Consider the following 12,332-nt stretch of genomic DNA (forward strand, 5'->3'; position numbering starts at 1 on the left):
TGCCAAAGTGCAGAGTTGCTGTTTTGAATTGTTATGTAAGATTGACAAAGAAACCTCACAGAAAAGCAAGCAAGTGAGGTTCAGAGGTGTGCGCCTCTTCAAGTCTCTCAGACTATTAATAGGCCACCTAGACTTATAGGTTAAGCCAACAAGTTGAGTGTCTTTGCTGCTGCCAAACCAGATGAAAAGAAGGTTGGCACTTAGTGTCACGATAAAAAAAGGGCCTGATCTGCTAAAAGGGGTTGGATGTCGATGAGAGTAAACTTGGTGGTGAAAAAGCTGAACAAGGTGTGCAGAGGTGTGGATCAACACTATAAGCCGCATCGTTTTTTTACAGCTTTGTCCTGATGAATATGTGAGTTGATATAAAACATACAGTAACAACAGCTGCTATTAATTACAAACTCATTCACATCTAAAATTATCCGACCTTCTTGTGACCTTTTCGTCACCATGGCAAACTCCACTGCTGTTCTTTCCTACAGAGTCATTAGCAAATTGTGTCCCACATGAATGTGCCCACCCGTTTTCTTGACACGCCGCAACACATTATAAATTTGTCATTAACATAATTGGTCCAAGAATTCGCACTCCCATTAAGTGAAGCCAGAGCTCCAAATATGGCAATTGACCTTTTCCTTTCAAGTACAATAGTACAGTGTGTACTTGGAAAAAGAGAAATCTCAGTCATCTTCAAAAGTCCCTTTCTTCCCATGCAGTCTTCTATATATAAAGAAAACTAGTTTTATTGCAGAACACCATCTTTGAAAAATTCCAGTCTGGTTTCAGAGGCTCAGCTCCATTTGACAGAATCAGCCATCTTAACTAATGACCTCCTCTTGGCAGCTGATGCATCAAATTGTGCCTTCCTCCAGCTTTTCAATCACCCTTTGACAAAGTAGACCACACCACTCATGCTGAAAGGCTGGGTAGGTTACGGAGTCAGTCTGTCAGTCAAAGTCCACTAGTGCTATGAGAAGGTGTTTCAGATTTATCATCAGATTCATCCAAACTTTCCCTGTCCGTGTTGGAAATTCATTCTCATAGTCAATTCATTGTTTCCTGCTGGCTCCCTCATGGTTCAGCTTTAGATCCTCTCCTCCTTTATGTTTAGTCAGGGAAGGAGGATTTTGAATATTTGAATAAAAATGCACTTTAGCACCTCTTATTTGAGCTGCAAGGCTGCCTATAGTGGCTTTATTAAATTGGACTGAATTCAATATTAAATTATGGTTGGCATTGTTTTAATAATGAAAAGAAGCTTATGTTAGACAAAAAAAACAAGCATATTCAATCAACTCCTTATTTTAGGTGCAAAGACCTGAATTAGAGGAACTGATTCTTAAAATTCAGATTAATTTAAAAACCAAAACTCATAATTACCTTGTAGTAAGATGTTTTACAGTGCATGCTGCAGGATGTACTGTAAAAAGATAATTTTACTCTGGATCACAAAGATGCCATTTCTGCTTGTTTAACATTTAAACTGTGTAACTCTGCAGACCGACACAACATCTGCTTTCCAGCTCTGCCAACTGCAAAAGCTGATAATTACCATATTATTTGGAGGCACCAGCGTGAAAGATGAAAATAAAACGCCGTGGCATGGAGTGGTAAAATTAAATTTAAGTCTTGAGGTCGACCTGTTATCAGTACAATAACAAATGTTAGAGCCACTTAACACAACTGATTGTCTTCCTCTGCCACAGCAGTCAGCGTGCTTCAGAATGAGTAAAGCAGAGGAACCATCATCATGATTTCTGCAAAGCCTCTGATATTATTAAGTTGTTGCAGCACAATGGTAAATGGGCCCGTTTCCAAAACCATATCCATTGTGTCAGATACTGTAGAGCCGGTAGAAACAGTCACAGTTTATAAAACCCCACATTACCTGTGTCTTTCATATCACTCTTGTCTTGTCGGATGACTTCATGATAAAAACCATGTGCAACCAGTTTTTTCAATCAGTCTCACTCTCAGTCGACAACAAACATGTAGTAAATCTCATTCTTCAGTTTGGTAAATAAAGTAACTCTTCAATAAAAACTTACTTTCTCTTGCAAAGGGCATATCTTAAATATGTTGCCATCAGGGTCAACCTTTCAAACTCCAAATCCACCGTAATCCTCTTACTCCAGCTGTTTGTCACTCATTTTAATTTGTCCATTCAGCAGTGGAAAAGGCCAAACGGTGGTCAAACTGCAGCTGTTTTCAATTTTTTCAATTTTAGAAATGAAAGACATAACCTTTTCAAATGTACTTTCATTACTTTTTTCTGAAACCAAGTTCCACAAAACCCATTGAAAGACTTTTCAAAATTATGCATTACCTCCTTCAGGTGACAGCTTGTTGGCCTTCACGTAGACCTTTTGAATTCCCTCGGCTCCTCCGGCGTGACAGACGTTTTGACAACAAAATTAATCTGGCTATTTGGTATTTTGATTAATGTTTGTCCTGCAGATCAAGGATTCAGTTACTGTAGTTCACACTGAAGCATAGCAGCTCCCTCCTCCAATAAATGCCTGCATTTTAAAATATGTACTGGATTGCTACAGTAGATTCCAATTACATACATGCCTGCAACATCCATGTCGGTAATGCCCTGTTTGATCCTGACATGTCTCTATTGGACTCAAGGAAACAAAAAGAAGTGCATAAAACCATTCAAGGCCACTGACAGGTTTATGTTTTTTCATGGCCATATGCAGGGTTTTACAAGTACCAAGAAATAATTCAAAATCTCAGCTTGCAATAGGGGCTCGAGGGCAAGTTTTGATTTCCCTGATCTATTGCATTCTAAGATGTTTGGAGGACAAAAATTAGACAACAGTAGCTTCAAAACCACGTCAGTGTCAGGAATTATATCTCAAACAATACACATGACAAAAAGAAAAGTGTGTCTTATGCAATAATTTATTCGCTATAGATTCATTTCAACAACATAGTGGTCTAAAGTTTAGACCACTATGTTGTTGAAATGAATCTATAGCTTCCATGGAAATGACATGCAGTACATCTTCGGGGCGGTAACATCGGGTAAATTGTTTTTTTGTTTGTGTCGAATAGCACAAGGACATTATGACTAATCCTATCTGGACACTGCAGTCAACTGCCACTGCAGCTCAGCTCTCATAAATAAGAAACAAGGCAAGGAAATTGGTGAAATGTTGTTGATAATTAACAAAATAATCACCAAGCAAAACAGGAAGTTTTCACTTATTGAAATAATAAAATAAGCTCTAAAAGAAGTGTAATGCTCCTTCATAAAAATAAAAATAAACTGCCTGGTGAGAACAGATATCGGGCTCGATGTGAGACATTTGTCCTTGCTTAGATTTTATGTCTCTCTGTCGACCTGCTCTTCCTCCCTCATCTCACTCACCTTCTCCCTCTCTTTTCTCTCACTCTCATCTTGTCACACTCTTCCCCTCCCTCAAAGCTGTGCTTTGATTAATGCAGTCTTTTTATTTTCATCTGTGTCAGTGAAGAAAGTCAACATAATCGTCAATTGATATTTATATGCAAATGTTAACAGCCTCCAGGATAATCTTGCAATGTAAATAAGAACATACTATAGGAGAAGCTCATTTTACCATGCATTTCATCAGCACAGAGAGGACGCTGAGGTGGTGCAGCCTGATAAACAGCTAAAGTGAATACCTGCACAGTAAACTGCAGCGGTCCCTGAACACAGACACCATCTACCTGAAGGGACACGGCTGGTTTGTCTTCCTTCTCAGGTCCTTGCAGTGAAATGCAGCACATTAACAGTCAGTAGTGGCCAGTGTCCTGTCTGTGCTGCAGCGTGTCTGACCTGAGACTGGACAAGCTGGTTAAGAGGTCTGAGACTGTGGTTAGTCTGGACTCAGTCAGGACTGTAGATGAGAGACACAAGATGCAGGACGTGTTGGACATCACCAACCATGCTCCTCCATAAGAGACTGGTGGTTCAGAGAAGCAGCAGCAGCAGCAGCAGCAGCAACGTATCGTCTCACTGCAGGACTGAGATGTCCAAGTCCTCTGTCCCCACTGTCCTCAGACTGCACAACACCTGAATGTTACCTAGGCCATAAATAAACTATATATCTACATCTATATCTGAAATTTAAGAAAAGCATTTAAAACTTTCACTGAAATATTTCCAGTCTGACTTTGGATGGATGGAATTAATGAGTGAATTTAATAGCTCCACTGTTAACATTTTATGAAGGTTTAAAATTATGCATAATTTGGCCATTTTGAGAGACATGTGGGAGCACCAAAGTCTCTGCTCCACACACACACACACACACACACACACACAATATATATACCTGCCAAGATGGCAACAGCAGAGCAGCCTGACACAGCTGAGCTCCACATCCAAACACTCAGAAGACAAAGGGTGATGTCAAGTCCATCCCTACATACAGATCGTCTAAGGTAGTAACAAGATCATTCACCCCACACACCCACACAAAACAGTGACGCAGGTGAAGAAATGGGAAGGTCTGTGATCTTGTACAGTTTGCAGAACCTAAGGGGAGTTATTTTAGGCAATTACATCACGAGAATACACTGAGGTGCAGACCTGAGTGGTCCCAGTGGTGGGTACAGTTATTATGTTGCTGTGTCTCCAAGCCAATATGAGAATGGTGTTTTGTTTTGTCGTTGTTGCTTTTTTTTTTTTTTATCAAAATCCACATTTTATAAATACCCACACGTCACTTTCCAGGGTACAGTTTTGTGATGAAAAGAAGTGATAAAATAAAATGTGGTGATTGGCGTTCGTTGTAGATTATTCTGGCTCTTGCTATTGGCAGCTCAACATTTTTGTGGACTCGTTAATTGTGTCAGTCATTTAATAATAATAAAATAAAAAACTCTTCATGGTCTCCTGAACTGAAACAACAAACTCAAAAGGACACAGCCAAATATGGGCACACACAACAGCACTCAGATTGAAAGCTTCAAGGCCGGGGCGGTGCGTGGCACAGTGGTTAAGGCGGCCGCCCCATGTAGAGGCTACAGTCCTCAACGCAGGCGTCCCCGGTTCGAATCCCGCATCGGGCAGACCTTTCCTGCATGTCATTCCCCCTCTCTCTGCCTCCCCCTTTCCTGTCTATCTCACTGTGTGCTGTCGAATAAAGGTTCAAGGCCATGAGAGCTTCCACATGGGAGAGACCAGCACTTTGTTCAAACAGCCTAGTGCAGTTATCACCACTTCAAGATTATATTGCTTTCACAGAGCTACTTTGTTAAAGGGATAGTTCAACATTTTGGCAAATTGGCCCATTGCCATAATCCCTATAGTTTTTGGATTAGGTTTGTTACCTTTAATTGTTGGTGCAAGATATTTTTAGAACGGCGGAGCAGAGCCGTGAGCTGCTCAGAGCTACGCTACGGAGGCTCATGGAATTTCTTGGTTTCGCTCCTCAAACTCATCAAATACACAATCCAACAACTCCAAAACGCTCTGGTGGACAAGTTGTGACCTGCACATTCACCACGCTATGAAATAATAACGGAACAAGACATACCCCTTTCCCACTGGTCAAAAAACCCGTTTAAACCCGCTAACAATCGGCTTTTGGTGGCAGTGTGAAAGGCGCACCGAGTCAAACGACTCGGCAAGCCACGCAGGTTTAATCGGCTTGCCGACAATTGAAGGTAATGAACCTATAGGGATTGTGGCAATGGGCCAATTTGCCAAAATGTTGAACTATCCCTTTAATATAGCACTATCCCTGTGCTGGAGTTGGTTTGTTGTTCTTCTGAGAGTCTGCAGTGGAAGTCAAACAAGAACAATCTGAATATATATATTTTCAGCTGCAGCTCTGTGGGCCAGGAGGGTTGCCCTCGGGCAGCAGCTTGATAAATAACTCCAAAGCCGTCCTAAATTTGGCTTACAGCATGACTTTCCATATTGATCCAGCCGAGAATTATTTCACCTTGTGCTAAGGAAAATATATATTTTTTGGTTTCCTGACATTCCAAGCAGCGGTGAAATACAGAGCCGACCGTGTTTGGTTTCCCTGGCTCTGACTCAGCCTCTTGATGTAAGTAGATTTAAAAAAAAAAGAAAAAAAAGAAAAAGAAAATAGCACAATCGGGAAGGCATGTCTGCAGAAATGAATAATTTAATTATAGCAGCAGTGTAGCCTGTTATGATAGCACCTTTCCCTGTACTACAGTGTGTCAGACGGTCTTTTCTCCGATGTAACCAACACTATCAAACACACAATTTGGCACACACACGCGCGCGCATGCATCTTTCAAATGTAAGACGTGAAGGAGCGACATGCCAAATGCTACTCCTGTCACTTCTAATGTGTTCTTTGAAAGCTACAGTCCTTGCTTTCAGGATTCATTTCCTTTTCACTATTTGCTTACGTTCTTGTCCCATGAGGACCCTGCTCTCTTCCCTCTATTAATAATAATTATCTCTCTGTGTCTGTCTGTCTGTCTGTCTGCTGGGCACTGCGTGACCCAGGGACATTTTCCTGAGTTTCAAAGGAGATTTTGAAATAGGTGGTGAAAATGTACCAGTGACAAAAAAGAAAGAACTTTTTTTTTTTTTATCGAGTTGCCTTCAGAATGCATTCAAACAATGTCAGACATGAAAAATTCAGCCCATTCTCATGTCTAAATGATGCCTCCGGTGCATGTGCTGCTCTCATATTCGCATTTCTCCTGTTTGTACAGCTGAAGGGAAACAAGGACGACAGGGACTTGCTCGAATTCTAGAAAGTTTTCCCAGAGAATATTAGGTCAGAGGAGGAGGAGGAGGAGGAGGAGATAAGGGTGTTGCCACAGGGGACGTTTTCTACAGATTCTTAATACAAGCACAGAAGACTCGCTATTAATTGTAGATCATTCTATTGTATATAGCACTGGACATCAAAGCAGTGGGTTTATATTTGCTGGATAATGTTTGCTCATTCTGCGTGTGTGTGTGTGTGTCTGTGTTTGTGTCTCCACAGCCGTGCTACGAGCGGGTAAAGGACTGGCTTAATGAGAACCTGGTGGCACTTTGGATCTTTGCTCTATGCACAGCACTTACTCAGGTAATTACAGCTTCTGAGTTGTGTGAATTATTTTTTCAGCAGTCATTAATTCAGTCTCTTGATATCCCCGGCCTCAGACGGAGACAGAGGCTCTTTCTCGGTGATAAATAAACCTAATACTTCCAGTGTCTTTTGCATTAAACGCTGAGTGTAGGGTTTCTGTGGACAGCAGGAGCCCGTATAAACCTCTTGTGTTACCACTGAAGACGACCACATAGGTGGGTTTTACTTTCCATAAAATTCTTTTATGTCCTCTCCAGCCAAGTGGTACGTGATGTGCTTTGACAATCTGGGAGGAGTGGAGGGGGGTGGGGGGTGGGGTGCTGTTCTTGAAAGCATCGATCACCCGGCTGCTGTGATGCTGCAGGCTCCTTTTTAGTCCCCTGTTAAGATTCTCAAGGCCCCCTTTTCAAAATCCTACATGCAGCAACATAAAAAAAAAAACCGAAAAGAAAGATGTACAGTAATCATCTGAATGACTTCACTCAAACTTCTGATGTTTTCCAGCTGACTTGCTGCACTTACAATGCAAAGAATAGCGCATTCATGCTATATGTTCAAGCAATGCCTTTACAAATTAGAGAAGAAACTGCATATTCTTCTTTTCAGTATTTGGTGACATCGTAACCCTCTGATTTCCTGGTTCTTCTTTTTCACTTCTATTTTCTTTTAGCTGATCCTATCAGCATTCCCTTTGCCTACGTTTACTATCTCTTCAGCTGTGTTCAGTACAAACTCAGCTTTTTATCTGTTGTCTAGCTTTACCTATATGACAAATTATAAAGCTAGGAGGAAAACTGAAATCATGAAAAATGCCCATGAAAATAGACATTTCGTGATCATAATTCAAATTATTAATGGAGAATAGCGTTATAAAAATATGGTTTCACTTGAACACACAAAGACAGCAGCAAACAAACCAATCACACAAAACACAGTTCCTTAATTGCAGCTGTACAGATCCGCTGACAACAAAGTGAATTCACAGGGACTTCACCACTATCCTCCAATTAATGGTAACAAAAAGCAAAATTTTCTCACATATCCTGGTTGTGGACAAAAATAGTTTTTGAGAGAAGGGTTCAAAACCCTTGAGGAGTTGTTTCATCACAATTTCTCACACGTGCCAGCTGTGACCCTAACGGGAATACCACCGGGGGGTCTGAAGGAAGGCGCTAAAATGTGTATCCAATCCTGTTAACAGCAACCGTTAACTGTAACACATGAACTGGTTAAAATTCAACTAAGGATGGTGATGATGATGACGGTGATGATGACGGTGATGGTGATGGTGATGGTGATGGTGATGGTGATGGTGATGATGATTCATTAGAACAAAACTATTCTGGTCTGATTCTACACAAAGTTTCTGCCTCTTAAAAAGAAAGTGTTTTCCTGCCACCTCCTCTATATGTAAAATGTTGGGTATTCTTTATACAGTATATAAAATAAATGTTTATTCTTGATACTTGATTATTTTATTCAAAAACAAAACGATAGCAGTTGCATGAATTCAATCATATGCACACACGCACTTACTGCTCTTACTATGCAAATTTACTTGAACAAACATAACACTTCTATAACGCTATCGATAGCAACATTTGCCAAACAAATTCATAATACGAAAAGCTAACATTAGCACGCATTGTGCAGTGAAAAGTGTCATGTAATTTTATGTGGCCATCAAGTTAAGTAGAAAAGCCAGTTCTGGGCCGAGCCGGAGCCCTTGAACATCTCAGTAAGATCAGTACAGGCTCAACGGTCAGAAAGTCTTGGACCTCTAACTGCTCTCAGCAGCAGGCAAAGACACTGATAGAGCCGATAAAACCTTCCCTTTGAACTGGAAGTCTGTGTGATCTGTCCACCTGCTCTCTGAGGTATCTCTCTCCTCATCCTGGCTTGGCTCCACAAGAAAACTTGGTTTCTTCCATGGAAGACATTCTGGTGTAGTCTGACAACCCAGACTATATCATTAACATGTCTAGTCTGGCAACGACCGGTAGACCTCGGCTCAATCCAGGGGGCGGGATGAAGGCTGTCTTTCAAACTGCCTCTGCACGCAATAGGGTAGCGCTACGACCAATCAGAGCAAAGAGCAGGAGGACGATAGCCTGACAAGCCAACTAAAATGTATGTCGTCATCGCGTTAAGCCCGCCCAACGACTCTCTAAACAGACGGTGTTCGAGACTCAAAAAGTTCCTATGGCTCCTTTCTAGACCCACCTACGGAGCAAATATATTTGCTGCCGCTAGGGTGCGTCTAGATTTCTAGGCTAATTCTGGTGCTCACACCTGAGCACTTGTGAAATCTCATGACAGGATGTTTCCTAATGTGTAATTATGCCGAAGGCCTAATGATTGAACAGGTGACAATCACACATTCATGCTTGACAGACACACCAAAATATAAAAGACGTGAGAAACTAGGAATACAACACTTGCAGAGAGGGTGTGACAGGGTGTGTGATAAAACCTAAAAATAATATATGCATGGTGCGACTTCGTTACCTGCTCAGGACATCGTTACTCCACTGTGTCTTAGAAAATAGTTGATGATATATCAGTTCTTCAAAATCAGATTTTTGAACATACAGACAAATTAAGACACAGGTAATAAAGGCATAAAAGTTACTGTTTCTTTGACTCCACAGGAAATGTCTAGGAAGACATCAGATGTCCACATCCTCCCATGACTAAAAATAACCAAGATCTAAAAGGCTGTTGTAAAAAAAAAAAAAAGAGTTGTGACCTGCACATACAACACGCTATGAGATAATAACAGAACATTACTAGACAGAGTTGTTTTAGAGGGAAATTCATGCAAAACTGCTGATGCGCGTTCCCGTCGGTGGCAGTTTTTCGGCGAGCAGTCTCTGCATTTACCTCGAAAACAACTCTGTCTGGTAACGTTGTGTTATTATCTCATAGCGTGGTGAATGTGCAGGTCACAACTTGTCCACCAGAGCATTTTGGAGTTGTTGGATTGTGTATTTGATGAGTTTGATGAGGGAAACCAAGAAATCCCATGAGCCTCCGTAGCGTTGACACTTTTGGCACACAACTATGATGCTGACACATACAGCTTTGCTTGAGTAAAAATTTAGACTTAACTTCTCTGGAAACATCAGAGATTATGTAAATACACAACTCAACAACATTAATCTCATAATTCTCCTTGAATAAGTATAAGATAAGTCACAAAAACAACAACACATCTCTGTTATTTATTGAGTATTTAACTCATTATACTAATGAGGCATTTTATCCAATGGAGCCAGACTCAAATCAGTTAGAAAGTAGAGACTAAAAGACAGAAACTGTTAAAAATTTGGCAGAAAAATGTTGCGTTAATACATGATCCAATTTCTTAGAGCTACAAGCTACAGGGGAAATGCGTTTAAAATCTGGTGAAACATCGTGTGTTGCCTTTTCAGATGAAACTGGGTACAATAAAGCGAGAAGCAAAGATACAAATAATGATAATAATAAAAAGAAGGGCAACCACACTCTCCAATATGTGTAATATTTAATAAATGAATATTGCACTGGCTGGAGTGTGCAGATGCTCCGCTTATTATTATCCAAGAAATAAATGTAATGAGGTTGGAGCATAACACCGTGAGAAAGTTCATCTTTTTGGCATTTATTGTCGCACAGGTGGACGTTACGATACAGACTATATGAGCCAAACATACTGAAGATTTCCTCCTGCATTTCACTGTGGCTTCACACACGGACATCTAAAGGCATTAAGGTCTGATTTGTGTCTTGTGTTTCTTGTGTTTGTGCAGATCCTGGGCCTGGTCTTCTCTATGACGATGTTCTGTCAGGCAGTGAAAGTGGAAACCTTCTACGCCTAGCGAATGACCTCTCTGCCATCCAGCACCCTCGGATTGTGTCACATCAGAGAGGGACAGATATAGACCCTCCCCTCCTCCTCTTTCTCCCCCTCCTCCTCCTCCCTTTCCTCCTCTTCCTCTTCCTCCTCCCTGAACAGACTCTTTTCTCCAATGCTTGTCCTTCCTGTGACATTCGCTCTCGGATGTCACCGGTTCACAATTTATCCTCTAACTATCAACAAGCACAGTGTCAGTGTAATACCTGAGTTGGTTCCTATGGTTTGCTCTGTGTCAAAAAAAGCTAATTTCTGTGATACATTTTATGAAGCAGTATTATGAACATGTATAAAAAAAAAAAGACAAACAAACAAAGTGTAACCCTTTTTTAATATGTGTTTTGTTTTAAATTATTTTATGGTTTGTATGTGTTTTCAAAATGAGAGCTACAGTTGGGAAAGTGCACTGTGTGAAGTGCTGCAAGTGCATGTCTCCTGCGATGGTGTGTAATAAACGTTTTGGCTCGACTTAACAGTACACGTCATCCTGTCATTCCTCAACGGGAAACACTGAAGGGTTTTATGTGTAATCCTACTGCTGACACCCTGGATGACAAACAGGATGGATGATGGGAGTTTGGCAGCAACCGGAATCTACATTTTTTTAATATAGTCCCTCTGCTGCTACGTGCCGGTGTCATTAAAATATTTTGTAATTGGACATAATATTGTATAGAGTGAGTATGATCCACTTTATGGCTTCATGTGCTATGGAACATGTGGCTTTTTTACTAGGTGGATTTACATGGGACATGAGAGTTGCACCAACTACAAAAAGAAGATTCTGTCAGTGGAATTTCAATGAACAGTAGCTGGATCCTCCAGACTGGCCTGGGGCAATTCCCCTCCTAGCACCAATCAGAGCTCCAATGATAAAGATTCATCTCCAGGCTGTGAAGCCTCCTCTAGCCCTTTGTGACTCCTTAAATTCCTATTTTTCCTCTTCTTCTTTCTACCTTTGGCCATCAAGTATAATCCAGCCTGTAAGTACACCAGAGGCACAGTTTGATTAAATAGCCCCATAGGAAAAATGCTTTAGGAGATGTTTTCAGATGCAGTTTGAGGTCCAAGCACTGAAGGTGCTGGAAGTCTTTTCACAGTTCTTAATTTTATTTTACTAATCTGGACCTCAGAGAGCAAAGTTCCCAAAGCAATCAAATCTGTCGAAATGCTTCAAGTCTTCCCTGCTGAAGTCAGCGAAAGAATTTACACAAGTCAGTCAGTCAGTAGGTGAAGCAGGAAACATGCTTTACTTTATTTTGATTCTCTTTCACATTGAGTGTTCTGGCTCACAACTTTTTCTATGCACATATTTATTAGGGGCCAGGCAGCCGAAGCTGCTGGGAACCTATTGTTTTTGCCGGTATTCTGCTTCTTCTTCATCATCT

The 12,332-nt window shown here is 41.0% G+C and overlaps 1 protein-coding gene across 3 annotated transcripts in view; it reads left to right on the plus strand.

Moving 5' to 3' along the window:
* The window catches only part of tspan4a (tetraspanin 4a), a 153,967-nt gene extending 142,553 nt beyond the window's left edge, over positions 1 to 11,414 (plus strand). For all 3 annotated transcript variants that reach the window (XM_085771852.1, XM_085771853.1, XM_085771851.1), the window contains 2 exons: positions 6,963 to 7,046; positions 10,841 to 11,414. In XM_085771852.1, coding sequence (XP_085627978.1) covers positions 6,963 to 7,046; positions 10,841 to 10,909 — 153 coding nt within the window. In that variant the 3' untranslated portion in view covers positions 10,910 to 11,414. The remainder of the gene's footprint in view (positions 1 to 6,962; positions 7,047 to 10,840) is intronic.
* The last annotated feature ends 918 nt before the right edge of the window (positions 11,415 to 12,332 follow it).

Source organism: Trachurus japonicus, chromosome 3 (genome assembly GCF_045865225.1).
Source record: "Trachurus japonicus isolate A0001 chromosome 3, Traja_1.0".
In the NCBI taxonomy this organism is placed as follows: Eukaryota; Metazoa; Chordata; class Actinopteri; order Carangiformes; family Carangidae; genus Trachurus; species Trachurus japonicus.